This window comes from Pelophylax lessonae, assembly GCF_965119305.1.
Source record: "Pelophylax lessonae genome assembly, chromosome: 2".
Lineage (NCBI taxonomy): Eukaryota > Metazoa > Chordata > Amphibia > Anura > Ranidae > Pelophylax > Pelophylax lessonae.
In genome coordinates, this window is record NC_138769.1 from 722,865,973 (window position 1) to 722,886,832 (window position 20,860).

Below are 20,860 nucleotides of genomic sequence, written 5' to 3' on the forward strand. Positions count from 1 at the left end.
GTGGCCTACTCCTGTAGGGGCAATATAACCCAGTGGTTATGAAGATCAGGAGCTGTGTCCGTCAATGAACATCAGAGAAATGGATTTTACAGTAAGTCAAAAATCCAATTTTTCCTGCTTCTAAAAGCCCCTGCTACTAAACACTGCTAAAAGCCTATGTGTGCATGGACCCATAGGATAACATGCAGAGGAGTTTAGAGGCAGGAAAAAAAAAAATGCCTCTAGAAGCAGCTTCAAAACCGTCCAGCGTGCATGAGGCCTTATGCTACCTTGGTGGTGTCAGTCATAATGTGTGGCTTTCATAAGGAATAGTTTTTGTTGCCCATAGCAGAAGGCGGCTACCTTCCATTGTCCCATATGGCCAAAGAAACACAAACCGGTATCCCACTGGTCTCTGAAGCTTGGCCTGTCGGGTCACAGAGCAGTAGGGACATTTCTGAGACGATTAGCCCTGGCTTTACATTTTGTGTGTTTGAAAATTGTCTCAACCAGCAAAAGGCTTATTCCCCCTTGTGTTGGGTAACCGATCCACCTCATTAACCGTCCTTAACAAAACATTGTCCTAATGGCTGCCATAGTCCGTTATAAGCGGAGCGCTATGTGTGCATGTCACTTGTGCTCTCTTTCTGTGTTTATATGTGTCTCGTGAACCGTGCATGTCTCATCGTGATGCTTGTGATGTGGCTAAACCTCGCTGTGCTGGGAGCTGGCTATGTGATGTACCTGTGCTTGGCAACAATATGATGTATATTACAATTTATAATAATTTTTTGTATTGTATTCCTTATTAAATCATCTTCAGGCAACAGGACAATAATTATCCTATGACCACATGATCACTTTTTTTTGTTTATTAATATAGTCTTCCTTCCTTTTTTTTTTTTTTCCTTTTAACTTTTTTTCCCCATCATGCCGTGCTCCTCCCTTTTTGTTCTCTTGCTTTTTGTTTTCCTCTCTCTTCTGTTTTTTTTTGTTTGTTTTTTTTTTCTCTTGCAATTTTTTTGTCTTTTTTTTTCTCTTATTTTTTGTCTTTTGTCTTTTTTTTTTTTTTTCCTTCACTCCCTTTTTTCGCTTGTGCTTTCTTCCGTTCTGTTCTTCTTCTTTTTTTTTTTTTTTCTTCTTCTTCTTCTTTGTCATGCTTTCCCCTCCTTTTTTTATTTTTTATTCTTTTTCTATATTTGCTTTTCTCCCTCTCCCTCGATTTAAGTTTTTTTCCTTTTTTACTTAAATTTTTGTTCTCTTTTCTTCCTATTTTCTTCTTTTCTCATAATCTTGCTCTCTCACCTTTTTTTTTTTTTTCTCTCTTCATTCTATTCTCTCCTTATATGTTTCTCTTTTGTCTCTTCCTCTGCTCTGCTGTCTCTATTTGTGTTCAGTTCCCATAAGACCTCATGCACACAGAACATTTTTTTTTTCTTTAACTCTCCTAGAAGCCAGTAGCGTTTTTGCAAGTGGGGCGCTTGTAAAAGTGTCTAAGCGCTTAGTCGCGTTTCTAGGCGGAAAGCGATTGGACTTTAATGAAATTCATTGGTCAGAATAATTTTTTCTGACCATTGAAATGAAATACCACTTAAGTGCTAAACATGGCTAGCGTTAACGCGTGTTTGGACGCGTGTACAAGCATTCGTTTTTTTTTTTTCCTGCCCAAACTCTGCTGCTCCTAGACGCACTGGCAGTGGGGTTTTTTTTTTTTTCATGCATCTAAACTCTCCTGCCACTAAACGCTGCTGAAAGCCTGTGTGTGTGTATGAACACATAGACTAATGCCCCGTACACACGTACCGATTGTCGGCCGAACGATCGGCCGTCTTTTTTCCAGGGCTGTCGTGTCTGTTGAAAACTGCAAAAGACTGCACACGGATTTTGTCGGCCAACAACAGCCGACTGCAGAAGTGATGTCATGTGATGGTTAACTTTCCTTGTCTTTTTTTCTTTTCTGAGCATGCCCAGTCTTGCAAATCTGCTGTCTGTCGGCCGAAATCTGTACTGACTGGCGAACAATCGGCCGTTCTGGTGTTGGCCACAAAAATTTTAATGCTTGCACGACAGATTCTGTTCGGTCGAAAATGCACTGTCGGAAGCATCATACTAACAAGCCTACAATCGGCCGATCGGTCGTCGGCCGAATATTTACGGCCGACAATCGGTACGTGTGTACGGGGCTTAACATGTAGGAGAGTTTAGAGGCAGAAAAAAAATGCCTGACGCCCCTAGGAGCAGCAGCAAAAACATCCAGTGTGCATGAGGCCTTATAGTTGATCACAATGAGAGCTTCTAAAGTTTTTCTATAACATAAGTTTTCAACGGAGCCAGTCATAATTGGGCTTTTGTAGGAATCTTAATGGTCGTTTAACTATTCTAGCTGTGCACACTTGTAAAATTAAAGCCAGGTCAGCAGTGGTAGCTCCCATATTGTTATCCTGACAGATCCCGTTCAATAAGATCATAAAGACTTTTTAGGGGCTATGTTGAGGCATCATTAACCAAACAATGACTTTTAATCCTTTTAGGTGAGGGTTTAAATAGTTTAGTTTGTTTTAAAGGTAATCTACATTATATTTTCACTATATATTCACTGTAAGGTTTAGAAGAAATTTCTTTTTTTATGTAACTTTCTCACTGTAGAGTAATTGCATAAATATACACCCCCTTTCATATGGCGCACACAAATCCTCACTGGTGCAGCCAATTCTTTTCCAACGTCAGTTAGAATAGGAGATTGCCTGTGCATTGTCAAGGGGTGTTAGATGACTGTGCTATAAATACACGTGTCTGAAAGGTTGGCATTACAGTATAATCTATGGCATAATCTCTAAGAAAATATCTCTTAGAAAATGCCTAAGTTTACTGAATACAGTAAACCTTGGAGTCCTGATAAATTTAGGATTGTATTCACACTGGGTGTGCAACCTTAATGTCAATTACAGTAATGAAAACGTGGTCAATTGTACCACGCTCAACTGAATTTTCTAGTTCAGGTCCAGTGAAACACACGTGCTCAATATGCACTCATTCCCGAATCCCAAAGCTCCATAACTCTGTCCAGGATATATTTTGAGCCCTGTGACTTACTCCAAGGCTTTATAACTCCACTCAAGATTCCTCCCTGAACTCTGTGATTTAATAAAAAATCCCCCAAAGCCCCTCTGACGTGGACCAAGATGCCCCCCTGACTCAATCCAAGATTCCTCCATTTTTCGTTATTTCATGCAAGATCCTACTGAGCCCTTGTGACTCAGTGCAAGATTCCTCCCTAAGCCCCCTGATCCCTCTAAGCCCCAGTGACTCAATCCAAGTTTCTCCCCATTACCTAATCCCAGTACCTTCTGTGACATAAGATCTTCCCCAAACCCTCATGACTCAGTACAAGATTCCTCCCTGAGCCCCGTGACTTCGCCCACGTTCATATTGGGCCGATTTGACATGTCAAATCGCAGCCTAGTGCTAGCAGTGGCACCATCGGAATCGGTTCAACGCCGACTTTATGGCACTATTTTTGGTGACTTCAGGGGGCGATTTTAATAGACATCTTTGCAGGAACCCGCACAGATGTCTGTAAAATCGTCCCCAAAGTCAGACTAAATTTGCCGGTTTGAAATCGTCCAAGTTCAACTGAAACTATTTCAAACCTAGGCTTAATCCAAGAACCATTCCAGCCCCCATGACTCAGTCCACGAATTCTCCCTGAACCCTGTGACCTTATCCAAAATCCACTCCAGCCCCCATGACTCAGTCCAAGATTCCTCCCTGAGCCCTGTGACATAATCCACAATCTCCTCCGAGCCCCCATGACTCGGTCCAAGATTCCTCCCTGAGCCCTGTGACATAATCCACAATCTCCTCCGAGCCCCCATGACTCGGTCCAAGATTCCTCCCTGAGCCCTGTGACATAATCCACAATCTCCTCCGAGCCCCCATGACTCGGTCCAAGATTCCTCCCTGAGCCCTGTGACATAATCCACGATCTCCTCCGAGCCCCCATGACTCGGTCCAAGATTCCTCCCTGAGCCCTGTGACATAATCCAGGATCTCCTCCGAGCCCCCATGACTCAGTCCAAGATTTCTCCCTGAGCCCTGTGACATAATCCAGGATCTCCTCCGAGCCTCCATGACTCAGTCCAAGATTCTTCCCTAAACCCCATAACTTAATCCAAGATTCTCTCCAGACCCCATACTTTAGTCCAGGATTCCTCCCTGAGCCCTGTGACATAATCTAAAATCTCCTCTGAGCCCCCATGACTCGGTCCAAGATTCCTCCCTAAATCCTGTGACATAATCTCTGAGCCCCCATGACTTAGTCCAAGAATCCTCCCTGAGCCCTGTGACGTAATCCAAGCCCCCTTGACTCAATCCAAGATGCAAGTAAAGCTGCTGGAGCCAGTTACAGTCTTCTAATAGTGTGTGTGTGTGTGTATATGTATGTATATATATATATATATATATATATATATATATATATAGTGTGTGTGTAATAAATATATACACACTGCTCAAACAAAATTAAAGGAACACTTTGAAGACACATCAGATCTAAATGGGGAAAAATATCATGCTGAATATGTATACTGGTATGGACTGGGTAATGTTAGGAATGAAATCATCACCCTACAGAGGGCTGAATTCAAAGACATCCCAAAAATCTAAGTGAAAAAACGATGCAGCAGGCTAGTCTATTTTGCTGAAATTTTATTGCAGCAACTCAAAATAGTACTTAGTAGTTTGTATGGCCCCCACATGCTTGTATGCATGCCTGACAATGTTGGGTCATGCTCCTAATGAGATGACGGATGGTGTCCTGGGGTATTTCCTCCCAGATCTGGACCAGGGCATCACTGAGCTCCTGAACAGACTGAGGTGCAACCTGGTGGCATTAGATGGACCGAAACATAATGTCCCAGAGGTGTTCTATTGGATTTAGGTCAGACGAGCGTGGGGGCCATTCAGTGGTATCAATTCCTTCATCCTCCAGGAACTGGCTGCACACTCTCACTATATAAGCCCAGGCATTGTCGTGCACCAGTATTGGGTCTGACAATGGGTCCAAGGATTTCATCCCGATACCTAATGACAGTCAGGGGGCCATTGTCTAGCCTGTAGAGGTCTGTGCATCCCTCCATGGATTTGCCTCCTCCGACCATCACTGACCCACCACCAAACTGGTCATCCTGAATGATGTTATAGGCAGCATAACGTTCTCCACGGCTTTTCCAGACCCTTTCACATCTGTCACATGTGCTCAGGGTGAACCTTCTCTCATCTGTGAAAAGCACAGGGTGCCAGTGGTGGACCCGCCAATTCTGGTGTTCAATGGCAAATGGCAAATGCCAATCAAGCTCCACGGTGCCGGGCAGTGAGCACAGTCTGTTTGTTTGTGATTGGTCAGAGACATTCACAACTATGGCCTGCTGGAGGACATTTTGTAGGGCTCTGGCAGTGCTCATCCTGTTCCTCCTTACACAAAGGAGCAGATACCGGTCCTGCTGATGGGTTAAGGACCTTCTACAGCCCCGTCCAGTCCTCCTGGAGTAACCAATACTGTGCTGGGAGACACAGCAAACCATCTGGCAATAGTACATATTGATGTGCCATTCTGGAGGAGTTGGACTGCCTTTGCAACCTCTTTAGAGTCCAGGTATCGCCTCATACTACCAGTAGTGACACTGACCCTAGCCAAATGCAAAACTAGTGAAAAACAGTCAGAAAAGATGAGTAGGGAAATAAAATGTCAGTGGCCTCCACCTATAAAACCATTCCTGTTTTGGAGGTTGTCTCATTGTTGCCCATCTAGTGCTCCTGTTGTTAATTTCATTAACACAAAAGCAGCTGAAACTGATGGACAACCCCCTTTGTTACTTAACTGACCAGATCAATATCCCAGGAGTTTAATTGACTTGATGCTATACTTTGAATAAAAAGTGTTTTTTTGATTAATTGAGCAGTGTGTGTGTATATATTAATATTACAGTATCTCACAAAAGTGAGTACACGCCTCAAATTTTTGTAAATATTTTATTCTATCTTTTCATGTGACAACTCTGAAGAAATGACACTTTGCTACAATGTAAAGTAGTGAGTGTACAGCTTGTATAACAGTGTAAGTTTGCTGTCCCCTCAAAATAACTCAACACACAGCCATTAATGTCTAAACCGCTGTCAACAAAAGGGAGTACACCCCTAAGTGAAAATGTCCAAATTGGGCCCAAAGTGTCAATGTTTTGTGTGGCCACCATTATTTTCCAGCACTGCCTTAGCCCTCTTGGGCATGGAGTTCACCAGAGCGTCACAGGTTGCCACTGGAGTCCTCTTCCACTCCTCCATGACGACATCACAGAGCTGATGGATGTTGGAGACCTTGCGCTTCTTCACCTTCTGTTTGAGGATGCCCTACAGATGCTCAATAGGGTTTAGGTCTGGAAACATGCTTGGCCAATCCATCACCTTTACCCTCAGCTTCTTTAGCAAGGCAGTGGTCATCTCGGAGGTGTGTTTGTGATCATTATCATGTTGAAATACTGCCCTGCGGCCCAGTCTCCGAAGGGAGGGGATCATGCTCTGCTTCAGTATGTCACAGTACATGTTGGTATTCATGGTTCGCTCAATGAACTGTAGCTCCCCAGTGTCGGCAGCACTCATGCAGCCCCAGACCATGACACTCCCACCACCATGCTTGACTGTAGGCAAGACACACTTGTCTTTGTACTCCTCACCTGGTTGCAGCCACACACACTTGAACCAAATACGTTCATCTTGGTCTCATCAGACCACAGGACATGGTTCCAGTAATCCATGTCCTTTGTCTGCTTGTCTTCAGCAAACTGTTTGCAGGATTTCTTGTGCATCATCTTTAGAAGAGGCTTCCTTCTGGGACGACAGCCATGCAGACCAATTTGATGCAGTGTGCGGCGTATGGTCTGAGCACTGACAGGCTGACCCCCCACCCCTTCAACCTCAATGCTGGCAGCACCCATAGGTCTATTTCCCAAAGACAACCTCTAGATGTGACGTTGAACACGTGCACTCAACTTCTTTGGTCGACCATGGCAGGACCTGTCATGTTAAACCGCTGTATGGTCTTGGCCACCATGCTGCAACTCAGTTTCAGGGTCTTGGCAATCTTCTTATAGCCTAGGCCATCTTTATGTAGAGCAACAATTCTTTTTTCAGATCCTCAGAGAGTTCTTTGCCATGAGGTGCCATGTTGAACTTCCAGTGACCACTAAGAGAGAGCGAGAGCGATAACACCAAATTTAACACACCTGCTCCCCATTCACATCTGAGACCTTGTAACACTAACGAGTCACATGACACCGGGGAGGGATAATGGCTAATTGGGTAAGATCTATAGAGCAGGGCCCTCTAATTCCTCCTGTATTGAATTGTATTGTAACTGTATTGTCTTCCCTCATACTGTAGAGCGCTGCGCAAACTGTTGGCGCTATACAAATCCTGTATAATAATAATTTGGACATTTTCACTTAGGGGTGTACTCACTTTTGTTGCCAGCAGTTTAGACATTAATGGCTGTGTGTTGAGATATTTTGAGGGGACAGCAAATTTACACTGTTATACAAGCTGTACACTCACTACTTTACATTGTAGCAAAGTGTCATTTCTTCAGTGTTGTCACATGAAAAGATAGAATAAAATATTTACAAAACATGAGGGGTGTACTCACTTTTGTGAGATTTTGTATATGGGTGTGTGTGTGTATATATGTGTGTGTGTGTGTGTGTGTGTATATATATATATATATATATATATATATATATATATATATATATATATATATATATATACGCACACACACACACACAAAAGTGAGTACACCCCTCACATTTTCGTAAATATTTTATAATATCTTTATATATATATATATATATATATATATATATATATATATATATATATATATATATAAATAATATTTTTTTCTTTTAAAGTCAACAGGGAAGATTGCTAGTGTGTCTCGGCTAGACCTCCTTACTCATAGCAGTCTAGCTGAAATGCATTGGAAGCCTTGTTTTGCTACTGTCCAATGTTGCAATTTTTATGACAAAAACTATTAAGAGTTGTAGGTGACTCTGGCACCCTTGCTTGTTTGTTTGACTGTTGGACTTGGAGGGCAGCCAGGAGTTAATCTGTTATAGCCGGCACTCAGTGGCGTATATAAGGAGAGATTGAGCAATTTTTGTATGTTTGTATCAATCCAAGATAAACCCTAGACCTGCTGAAGGATTCAGTTACTCAAGTATTCCAACTCCTCCTCGAACCCCCCCCCCCCTCCCCTTCCCACACTCTCCATTGCCCCATTGCTTATACCACCCCATGACCCAATTTCTATGGGCCACCCCCCCATGCTTTGTGATTCAGTGCAGGATCCCTCCTCCCCTCATGACTTAATCCATCCCCCTGTGAGTCCATAATAATCTTCCCCATCCCCAAACTCCATGCCTATGGTATAAAACCCCAACATCCCAGTAGACATACAGCATCCTAAGCCAGGAGCTCATTATAGATGGAATTCACAGTGCACTAAATCTAGGGATATTGCAGGAGATGACCATTCTTCGATATTTGTGTTCTTGTTGTGGTTGCAGGAAAGCCTCATTACAGGGACTGTGGGAGGAAATGTCTGTGTGCCAGGTTACCGTAGGGTTCAGCACTGTGAGCTCTCGTTGTCCTCTATTGTCTGCTATTAACCTATCTTCCTGCTATTCCTCATTAGACGTGAACTCATTCCAACAAACGACAAAGTGGATTGATGATGTCAGGACGGAGCGGGGGAGTGATGTCATCATCATGCTGGTGGGGAATAAAACAGATCTTGCTGATAAGAGGTAACGTCAACCTTCTGAACTTAAAGTGGGGCTCCAGCTTGCTTTTGAAAAGGGTCAGAAATTATTAGAAATCCTGTTCAGTTAGTACTGCTCTGTCTGTGCCGGATCTGTTTTTCCCAGTACCATATATGGAAAGAATTAGTCCAGCCGGGACACAGACAGAAAAAAGATATTTTTATTGTGGAGTGGGAAATGCTCTCAGGCATGTCACCCTAAGTGTGACACAAATTCCTGCTAAAACTAAACTAAATGGAACCTTTCAGGGTGGCCATTTGGCACTCCTGGAGCTTGCCAGTGCCAGACCCTTAGACATGGTACCAGTCCTGGCAATAGAGTATGCTCTACAGCAGGGACATGCAAACTGTGGCGCTCCAGCTGTTGCAAAACTACAAGTCCTATCATGCCTCTGCCTCTGGGTGTCATGCTTGTGGCTGTCAGTCTTGCTATGCCTCATGGGACTTGTAGTTCTGCAACATCTGGAGGGCCACAGTTTGCATATCCCTGCTCTACAGCAGTGTTCCCCGGGCTGCGGACCGATACCGGTCCGCCCAAAGAACATTACATTATTTCCATTTTAGAAGAAAAAAAATTTTCAGAAAAGGGTGGACCCGGGGCGCAGAGCAGTGCGCCCTGAGCCCACCCATTTGTGCGACAATAGCGAATGAATATTCGCTATTGTCACACGGATCCTCCTCCTGACCAATAATTTGATTGGGGGCACGCTGTGGCACTGTGCATTGTTTGGGGCATGCTGTGGTCACTGTGCATTGATTGGGGGCATGCTGTGGTCACTGTGCATTGATTGGGGGCATGCTGTGGCACTGTGCATTTATTGGGGGCACGCTGTGGTCACTGTGCATTGATTGGGGGCACCCTGTGGTCACTGTGCATTGATTGGGGGCACGCTGTGGTCACTGTGCATTGATTGGGGGCACGCTGTGGTCACTGTGCATTGATTGGGGGCACGCTGTGGTCACTGTGCATTGATTGGGGGCACGCTGTGGTCACTGTGCATTGATTGGGGGCACGCTGTGGTCACTGTGCATTGATTGGGGGCACGCTGTGGTCACTGTGCATTGACGTCCCCCAACCCCCTCAGCGGGCCACGGAAAAATTATCAAACGTTGACCAGTCCACGGTGATAAAAAGGTTGGGGAGCACTGCTCTACAGCATCCAGCACAGTGATGTGTGTGACACAGAACTGGCCTTACTTCAAGAAATCTGGTAATGGTGCTGAAAGGGAACATCAGCCGACTTTAAGTAGATGAAAACCCAGTCATTACAATCTCATCTCATTTTTATCACGATCATGGCATTTTAAAAGTCATTATTTAATACTTTTAAATATGCCACTTTTATTAAAATACCTGGTCATGCCATGAAGGTCTTTGTGCACTTCCTGTTATTGGGTGTCTTTTCCTCTTGCATTGTCGCTGTTAAAACACAGGAGACAATGAACAGACATGCCGGCGCACATTACACAGGCATGGTCCACCATTGTTGGGTCAGTAGGTGGAGAAAACTGCAGTGACAATCAGCAGAACACATCGTCCTCCCGGGGCAGAGCAGAGTGGTGTGGAACTGTTAATCAAGCCATTGGATCCACCCCATAGGCATTTGACGTGGGCAGTAGTGATGAGCTCAGGCATTTTTCAGATTAGAATCTGAACCCGGGTGTGTGTGGGCCCGTCAGGAATTTGTCTCTTATAGAGGCCAATGATATGTGGCCTGGGCATTCCCTGCCCTTCAGCTGCAATTATACATGCCCCTAGCTTAGCTCATCGATCGTGAGCAGCTGGAAGGCATAAGCCCTGAGTAGACATGCTGAAGGACAAGGACCATGCGCACTGTGGTGGCAATGCTGCAAAGAGAGATTGAGCCTGTTAATAGTTTCCACGGAGAACAAAAAGAAAGAAAAAGGAAACCTAAAATATAATATAAAATATTATATTTATATAGAATAAAAGAAACCTAAAAATACAAATCGACATCTGCGGGGCTTTTCTGTTTTTATTTTTTCGAAAACAACCATTTTAATGCCAGTGGGACCCTAAGTTCACTGATTTGTGCTTTGTTTTATTATATATATATATATATATATATATATATATATATATATATATATATATAATGTGTGTGTGTGTGTGTGTGTGTATGTATGTATGTATATGTATATATATATATATATATATATATATATACACACACACGCCGCCTTGAAAAAGTATGCATGCCCCTTGAAATTTTCCACGTTTCATCATTTAACGACCAAAAACATCATGGATTTTATTTTTTATTTTTTTTTTTTGTGATAGACCAACACAAAGTGGCACATAATTGTGAAGTGGAAGGAAAATGATAAATGGTTTTCAAATAGTTTTACACATAAATATCTGAAAAGTGTGCGTTTTGTATTCAGCCCCCTTTACTCTGATACCCCTAACTAAAATTTAGTGGAACCAATTGCCCCCAGAAGTCACCTAATTCGTAAATAGAGTCCACTTGTGTGTAATTTAATCTCAGTATAAATACAGCTGTTCTGTGAAGCCCTCAGAGGTTTGTTAGAGATCCTTAGTGAACAAAACCGCACCATGAAGGCCAAGAAACACACCAGACAGGTCAGGGATAAAGTCGTGGAGAAGTTTAAAGCAGGGTTAGGTTATAAAAAAAAAAATATATATATATATATATATATATCCCAAGCTTTGCACATCTCACGGAGCATTGTTCCAATCCATCATCTGAAAATGGAAAGGCACAACTGCAAACCTACCAAGACATGGCCGTCCACCTAAACTGACAGGCTGGGCAAGGAGAGCATTCCTCAGAGAAGCAGCCAAGAGGCCCATGGGAACACTGGAGGACCTGAAGAGATCCACAGCTCAGGTGGGAGAATCTGTCCACAGGACAACTAGTGGCAAGAAAAAAGACATTGTTGAAAGAAAGCCATAAGAAGTCCTGTTTGCAGTTTGTGAGAAGCCATGTGGGGGACACAGCAAACATCTGGAGGAAGGTGATCTGGTCAGATGAGACCAAAATGTAACTTTTTTGCCTAAAAGCAAAACGCTATGTTTTGCTGAAAACTAACACAGCACATCACCCTGAGCACACCATTGTTGTTGTGGGGATGCTTTTCTTCAGCAGGGACAGGGAAGCTGGTCAGAGTTGATGGGAAGATGGATGGAGCCAAATACAGGGCAATCTTAGAAGAAAACCTGTTAGAGTCTGCAAAAGACTTGAGACTGGGGCGGAGGTTCACCTTCCAGCAGGAAAACAACCCTAAACATACAGCCAGAGCTACAATGGAATGATTTGGATCAGACATGTCCAACCTTTTGGCTTCTCTGGGCCACATTGAGTGTAGAGAAATGTTATCGGGCCACATATAAAAAAAAAAAAAATACTATAGTTAAGGTATTTAAAGGTTATTTAAGAAAATGCCGCCGCTAATGCACATACCTTTTCTACTTATTTTGCAGACTGCTGGTGCGGGTACTGCTAGCGGTTACTGCTGTTGCTTTTACTGCTGGTGCTTTTACTGCTGGTGGTTAGTGCTGGCGGTTAATGCTTGTCGGTAGTGTTGGCGGGTACTGCTGGTTGGTAATGCTGGCACTGCTGGAGGGTAATGCTGGTCATGCAGGCACTGCTGGTCATGACGTTGGGTACTGCTGGGGAAAGCAGCGGCTGCAGTAGAGAGCAGAGCCGCTGCTTCCTGTATGGCTCCTGTCACTAGTAGCCTGCCACCACATACAGTGCCACTTACCATCTGAAGTCTGCCGCCACATACAGTGCCACCTGAAGCCTTCCACCACTTACAATATCACTTGCCACCCACAGCCTGCAACCACATAGTCACTTGCCACCCACAATCTGCCACCACATACAGTGCCACTTGCCACCTGATACAGTGCCACTTGTCACCCGCAGCCTGCCACCACATACAGTGCCACCCGCAGCCTGCCATCACATACAGTACCACTTGCCACCCGCAGCCTGCCACCACATTCAGTGCCACTTGCCACCCATAGCCTGCAACCAGATACCGCATTCCCAAAGAGCTGATTCCCCCCCCCCCAGGTAGTGGATATCTTGGGGTCTATATCCCTTCAAGGTTAACTCCCCCGGGGTACTGCATCCCTTCAAGGCTGACTCTCCCGAATCCCAGCCAGATCTCTTCAAGGCTGAATGCTTCAGGCTCGGGTCCTGGATCCCGGCAGCTCCCCAGCGATCAGCGGCATTGCAGACGGGCTCACTGGATAGTGCAGGCGGCGACAGCGGCACTCTTCTAAATTTGAGCCGTCCCTGGTGAGTGACGTCACTGGTTGCTAGATGCCAGGTGGTTCTAGCAACCAGTGGCTAAAAACCGAGCATAATACAAAGATGACTAGAGGGAGGGAGCCTTGAATCCTCAGGCAGTGCGCCCCTGTTGCAGCCCCTCTTAAAGTGCCGCCTGGGACCCATGGTAGGGCCAGCCCTGAGTTCCGTGGCTGGTGGGCCGCATTGCCTGGACATGCCTGGTTTAGATCAAATCATATTCATGTGTTCGAATGACCTAGTCAAAGTCCAGACCTAAAATTTGCAAAGAAGAATGGGCAAAAATGTCCCTCTAGATGTGCAAAGCTGGTAGAGACATCCCCAAAAAGACTTGCAGCTGTAATTGCAGTGGAAGGCGGTTCTACAAAGTATTGACTCAGGGGGGTGAATACAAATGCACGCCACACTTTGTAAAAATAAATATAATAAATAAAAATAATTATTTGTAAAAACATTTTGAAAGCCATTTATCATTTTCCTTCCACTTTACAATTATGTGCCACTTTGTGTTGATCTATCACATAAAATCCCAATAAAATACATTTATCTTTTTGATTGTAACGTGACAAAATGTTGAAAATTCCAAGGGGTGTGAATACTTTACTTCAAGGCTGTGTTTGTGTGTGTGTGTGTGTATGTGTGTATATATATATATATATATATATATATATATATATATATATATATATATAATAAAGGTCTTGTTGTTGGAGATCTTCCTTTATATAATATATATACATTTTTTTTTTTTTTTATTTATATAACATGGAATGGTTTATTCATTACACAGGCAAGTGTCCATTGAGGAGGGAGAGCGGAAAGCCAAGGAGCTGAATGTAATGTTTATCGAAACCAGCGCTAAAGCCGGATACAATGTAAAACAGGTAAGGAGATGTTTCTGGCTCCGCCCCCATGCCGCGCCCATTCAATCGGTTTCCTGCTGAATTTATTGCTTTCTTTTCTTGTGTCTTCCAGCTTTTCAGACGTGTGGCAGCTGCGCTGCCCGGCATGGAAAGTTCACAGGACAAGAGCAGAGAAGACAGTATCCTTTCCTGGTGTCTGAGAACATTCAATAGATCTTTACCTTCCAAGGAGTGGGTTAAGTGTGTTTGGTGTCTGGTCATTTGATCAGCAATGAGCCTTTGGCAATGGGGACTGTGTCATTGCAATGGTATGGAGACTGTTCACACACAGCTTGTGACTGGCTGGTTCTGTTTGGGCATCAGTTCCCAGAATCCTCGTACAGAGACCACATGGCCGATTGCTGGGGGGACAAAGAACTGGTCGTCTGAAATCCACCATTATCATTTAAAACATACCCGTGTTTTCATGTTGGCGTTATTCTTTAGCCAAGAAGCACTCAGACAGCTTTGTTCAGCCAGTGGACTGCTGACCCTGTCGAAGAACCCCCCCCCCCAGTGATCCTGTCGAGGAAACCCCCCCCGGCCCATGACCCTGTCGAGGATACCCCCCCCCCCCCCCCCCGGCCCATGACCCTGTCGAGGATCTCCCCAGGCCCCCCCCCCCCGGGGCCCATGACCCCGTTGATGATCGCCCATCCCTCGGCCGGTGACCCGGTCAAGGATTCCCCCAAGGCCCGCGACCCAGTCTAATATCCCCCCAGGCCGGCGACCCAGTCGAGGATCTCCCTCCCCCCATGCCCGCGACCCAATCCAAGATTTCCCTCCCCTTCAGGCCCGCGACCCAATCCAAGATTCCCCTTGTCCCACCCCGGGCCCGTGACCCAATCCAGGATCCCCCCAAGGCATGTTACTCAGAATTCCAGGCACTCTACACACACACTAGATGACCTAATGCATGATCTCCCCTCACCCCATTACCCTATTCATCCCGTCCTGACTCCATCCCAGCCCTCCACCATGCCCCTCTTCCCTCCAGGAATAAATCCACCTCCTTGTGTCTCAATCCCCCCCACCCCATGTCTTTGCTGTCTTACAGAGCTACACAAGCCAAAGAATCTTCAGCATCTGACACTTCCAGGTGTGCCGAATGCCTGTGTTCTCTGCTGCATGCTGTGGTTCCTTCTGCTGTCTGTCACCAGCATGTTTCTTTGAGACTGTCGCTAAGGTTAGGGTAGCTTTCCCCTTTGGTGAGCCCGGGGCATAAAGTGAAAGCCAAAGCCCTGTGTCTTGGGTTCTCTGAGCCGTAAGTGCCCCCTAATTAAAGCCAAAACTGCCCATAGACTTTATAAGACACCCAGGTGTATAAGTAGGATCTGTCTACAGAGCAATCTAAAAACGTGCACTGGGGAGGGAGGATGCTACCAGTATTGGCTTATTAAAGGGCGACACAATACCAATCAGACAGGTTTATAATAAGAGCTAGCCAGCGCCATCCTGTGGCATCACAGACCTAAACTTTGCACTGATTCCACCCTGAAAATAAGATGATCAGTAATTTTGTGTCCAATTTGAAAACTTATACTGGAAAAAAAGATCAGACAAGCGGTTATATACTGGCACATGTGACAGAACGTGGCATGTCGTTAGATAATTGGGGTGAGATAGAGGGCACAGCAGCGTCATGTTTTATGTGCGTTGTGTCCTTTGTCACTGATCAGGCTTTGAAAGCCGTTTCCTCGGCTCTCCAATCTTCGTGCCGTCATCTTTCCATGTCTGAGATTTCCTCTGTTTTGTCTGGATGTGTCAGCGAGCAGACAGAGCCGTCCTTCTATGACAATGACTCAGTGTGTGTACAGCAGGGAGACAAGCCGCTATATTGATGATGATCCTAATGGAACTACAAAGAGGGATGTTTCTGATAACTGGTGCAAGGGGAATGCAGGCGTCGTCATGGTAACCTGTTGGACATTTGTCTGTTGCAGTTTGCAAAATGAAGATGAAAACGCTTTTAACGCTTTCCTTTGCCGAAATGCCGTTTTACCTTGCATCAAGGTCCTTAACCACTTCCATACCGGGCACTTTCACCTCCTTCCTGCCCAGGCCAATTTTCAGCTTTTAGCGCTGTTGCATTTTGAATGACAATTGCGCGGTCATGCAACCCTGTACCTAAACCAAATTTGTCATTTTTATTACCACAAATTGAGCTTTCTTTTGTGGTATTTGATTACCGCAAGGTTTTTTCTAGTTTTTTTGCTACACAAATAAAACATATTTTTTTAAAAATTTTGTAAATTAGATACGTTTTTTCCTGCACTGATGAGGAGGCACTGATGGGGGTAGCACTGATAGGCGGCACTGGTGGGCAATAATGGGCACTAGTGGGCGGCACTGATAGATTGAAATGATGGGCACTGGTGGGCAGCTCTGATGGGGAGGGCACTGAAAGGGTCCCTGAGCCCTGATTGCCATCCCTGGTGGCCATGGGTGGGCAATCCCTGGGGGCTCTAGTGTCACCCCCAAGGGTCTGCACGATTACCAGCACAGCCACCCCCCCTCGTCAGGAGCCCTGTCAGGCACAAACTGAGGAAAGCCGATCAATGGCACTTCCTATTTACTATGTAACCAGCTGTGATTGGACAGAGCTGGTCACATGGTAAAGAGCCTACGTCATTAGGCTCTTTACCGAGATCGAAGATGCGGTGTGTCAGAGCGACACACGCGCGCAGATCGCTCTATCCTGCTGGACGTCATGTGATGGCCAGTCAGGATAGTACAACCAGTTTGCTGACGTCAATCCGCTATAGAGCGTGCGGCAAGTGGTTAAAGGGGCACTCTCCTGTAAAATATTTTTGTCGCTTAAAGGTTAAGTCTAAAAATATGGAACATAAAACACCGTCACATACCCCTTAAACCCAGAGCACCGCCTTCCCAAACGTACCTGTATCACGGGGAGGGGATCCTGTTATTTCTTTTCATATAGCATGGCTTTGCATGACTCCACCAGCACAGCTGGAACAGCTGGTTACTACAAGGGCCTCCATGGCAGAGTTACTGTGGCAGCAGGGCGGTGACGTCACCACAGGGTCTTGGGTGCAATGCTGTGCAGGCTTCATTCCAAAAAAAAGTTGAATAATTGCACATTGATTGTAAGTTTAAAGTGGTTCTAAAGCCTTAAGGTTTTTTTTTTTTTATTACTGTAATTCATTCTCTGTATTAAGTTAAAAATTTGGTGTCCAAACCCCCCCAACCTTATACTTACCAGATCACAGTTCAGCACTGTGCACGAGAGCAATGGGTCTCCGTGCTTTCCCTCCTCAATGGCAGACTGATAGTGGCGGGAGCCATTAGCTTCTGCTGCTGTCAGTCTAATCCTATTACAAGGGGGCTGCCAATTGTGCTCCTGTGTGGTCATCATGTCACACTGGCTTCCAAATGAGACTACAAGCGCCTGTTTTAACACACAGCATGCAGGCATGATTCATTGTTGTCACCATCTACTTTAAAGCTCAACTTGGGGAAGCTTTTTTAAAAGCTTCCCTTGTAGTGAGGATGACGTGGACGCAGTCCCACTGCTAGGGTTATCAGCTCGTCTTGTCCAGGGGAGAGGAGAAGCGTTTTTATCTACCTGATCCTCCACTCCCCTGGCAGGATCTGATCCAGCTGTGGACTGTTCCTCTGCGTCATCTCATCCAGTCCAGGAGATAATTTTAATGTTTCCTGGAATTTCTTTTAACCTCTTGCCGACTGCACTATAGCTGAATGACAGCTACAGCGTGGCTGGCCACTTCTGGGAGGCCGTCATATAACTACCTCCCGTGATCTCGCCCGTTGCGGCGCATCGGGTGGCGCGCTGCGGGATTGCAGTGTCCTCAGGACACTGCAGATCACAAATTGTAGTAAAGAGCTGATCAGCTGGTCATTATGTAAACAGCAGCCAGTTATCGGCACTCCTTTCCTCCTGCTGACAGCGTGAGGAGAGGAGAAGAGAGCCGATAACCAACTTGTGTAAAAGGGACATCTACACTGATAATCAGTGCCAATCAGTGCTCCCTCATCAGTCTCACCCACCAGTGCTGCCCATCAGTGTAGCCTCATCGGTGAAGGAGAAAAATTACCTGTTTGCAAAATTTTATAACAAACTTTTTTTTTTTTTTTTCATTTATATAGCAAGAAATAAAAAAAAAAAACCCAGTGGTGATTAAATACCACCAAAATAAGCTCTATTTGTGTGGAAAAAAATTATAAAAAGGTCATATGGGTACAGTGTTGCATGACCGCAAAATTATCATTCAAAGTGTGACAGGGCTGGAGGCTGAAAGTTGGCCTGGGCAGGAAGGGGGTAAAAGTACCATGTAGGCAAGTGGAGTCTAGGAGTCCACCCTTATGTACTATAAAATCTCGTTTCCACTGAGTGGTATGGTACGGTTCGGAACGGTTTCCACTGCCAATAGTACCCTTTCATGATAGGCGTAGCAGGAAAGCTGTGATCGACGATTCTCTGTCAACCAATCAAAGTTCTGCAGAGTATAGCTCCACGCTGTTGGTACGGTACTAATGCGCTTGGTACCCCAACGAAAGGGTCCCAAAAAAGTGGTACGGTTCGGAATTAGGGTACCATTCACAATGGAAACGGCAAAAATTGCGTACCGAACCGAACCACTTTTTTGGGACCCTTTCGTTGGGGTACCAAGCGCATTAGTACCGTACCAACAGGGTGGAGCTACACTCTGCAGAACTTTGATTGGTTGACAGAGAATCGTCGATCACCGCTTTCCTGCTACACCACGCCTATCATGAAAGGATACAATTGGCAGTGGAAACGCAAGGTGTACCGTTCCGAACCGTACTTCTCAGTGGAAACGAGCCATAAGATGCTTTGAAGCTGTAATAGTCGCTCCTGGCCAACAAATTATTTGATTGCTGCTCTGGGGCTTCATATAGAAGCAACAGGAAAATGTATGTGCTTGTAGTGATTCCTTCTTAGCCAAATCTGTTTTCCTTAACTCTTTTTTCCATCAGTGATCGACATCAAACTGGAAAAGCCCCAAGAAGCCCCTGTCAGCGAAGGCGGCTGTTCCTGTTAATACAACTCCTCCCATCTCCCAGAATCCTTCATGGCCTCTCCCCACCCCCCCCCCTTTCAGAATGTCACTACACCCCCTCTCCCCCCATTAACTTTTTTCATTAACCGCAGTGTGAATATCGGCGCGCCCTCCTCACCTGTCCATCGCTGGCTGTCTTCTGGTGACTCTACGAACAATTTTGCTGCACAGGCTCATCTAATATATATATAAATATATATACAGTGTCTTCAATATTTAAATGAAACTGAAATGGTGTCACGAAAAAAAAAAATTACTGCCTGTTATTGTCCTGTGTTAAAGCCACAGTTCACATCTGCCGAGGAGAGTTGCGGCATCCTAGGAGGATCCCGAGTATCTCTGCAACGCATTGTAGAGATTGTGCAGTCATTCTAGTGCATGGGTGTATGTACCGACCGTGACCACAGGCTGCAAAGGTTCCTAATATGGAGCAAACCTTTAAGGTTTGTCTGTTGTGGCAGCCATTTTGAACCCTGGACTCCTGACCGCAGCTATCTTGTTATCTCAGGAGTGCCAACTAGGCATTGCTCCCGTTGTAACCGCCATTTTGTAAAGCAAACTCGTCGGTTCTTCATGGATCATGTACTGGGTTTTTATATTTAGTGTTACAGTGTATAAAATGGCTGCCACCAGTTGCTGGCCTTTGCATACTATTGGGGGGGAAATAAAAGCATTATTAATCAGTGGTCATGCTCGGTCCTGTTTTATAACGCAGCGTGTTCCGTTTACAAAGGTGTGAACTGCTGCTTTAAATAGTTAATCCTTTTATTAACAATCTTCTCTTTTTTTTTTTTTTTTTTTTTTTTAATTAAATAAAGTTAAATATATTGCACTTTAGAGTGTCACAGAGGAAAATCACACAAAACAAAAAACCTGCGTGCGATGGCATAGTTGAGTACCGCGCAATGCACAGCGGCATGCGACGAGGAGAGCCACTTTTCTTATTGCGGTGGGGACTGTAGCGGGGCGAGTTTGGCTGGAAAGTGGCCGTGGGGCTATAGAGACAAGTTCCTGGACCTCTCTGCAACTTGACAAAGTTATGGTGAACAAATGGGCCTTCTAGTTTGTTTTCTGTCCATCGCACAGGATGCCAATAAAGGAATGATTTCTCTCTTGGTTATAAGAACGTCCGTCTTTTTGCAATCTACTGTTATTATTATTATTATTATTATTATACAGGATTTATCTAGCGCCAACAGTTTGTGCAGTGCTTTACACCACGAGGGCAGACAGTACAGTTACAATACAATTCAATACAGAAGGAATCAGAGGGCCCTGCCCTTTAGAGCTTACAATCTGTTATTGCTGTACACCTACCTATCTTTACAGCTGCCTTTGTCAACCAGGGTTTCCTGCAGACCTTACCAGGGGTTTCTATGATTGTTTCCTGCCTGATGGTTCCTCTATAATTATAGCCCTGATTTACCTTGGCATAGCTTTTAGCATTGGACTAGTGGAGCTTCTCCTGAATCTCAGATGTTCGTTGTCTGTAAGGGGAACATTCTTCCCACTGTCCATCAGTATAATGGACATTCTTCCCACTGTCCACCAGTATAAGGGACATTCTTCCCACCGCCCACCAGTATAAGGGACATTCTTCCCACCGCCCACCAGTATAAGGAGCGTTCTTCCCACCGTCCACCAGTGTAAGGGGCGTTCTTCCCACCGTCCACCAGTGTAAGGGGCGTTCTTCCCACCGTCCACCAGTATAAGGGGCGTTCTTCCCACCGTCCACCAGTGTAA

The 20,860-nt window shown here is 45.1% G+C and overlaps 1 protein-coding gene across 2 annotated transcripts in view; it reads left to right on the forward strand.

Moving 5' to 3' along the window:
- Nucleotides 1-20,243, forward strand: part of RAB6A (RAB6A, member RAS oncogene family) — a 94,093-nt gene extending 73,850 nt beyond the window's left edge. For both annotated transcript variants that reach the window (XM_082245261.1, XM_082245260.1), the window contains exons 5-8: nt 8,726-8,837; nt 13,943-14,036; nt 14,128-14,194; nt 19,035-20,243. In XM_082245261.1, coding sequence (XP_082101387.1) covers nt 8,726-8,837; nt 13,943-14,036; nt 14,128-14,194; nt 19,035-19,099 — 338 coding nt within the window. In that variant the 3' untranslated portion in view covers nt 19,100-20,243. The remainder of the gene's footprint in view (nt 1-8,725; nt 8,838-13,942; nt 14,037-14,127; nt 14,195-19,034) is intronic.
- The last annotated feature ends 617 nt before the right edge of the window (nt 20,244-20,860 follow it).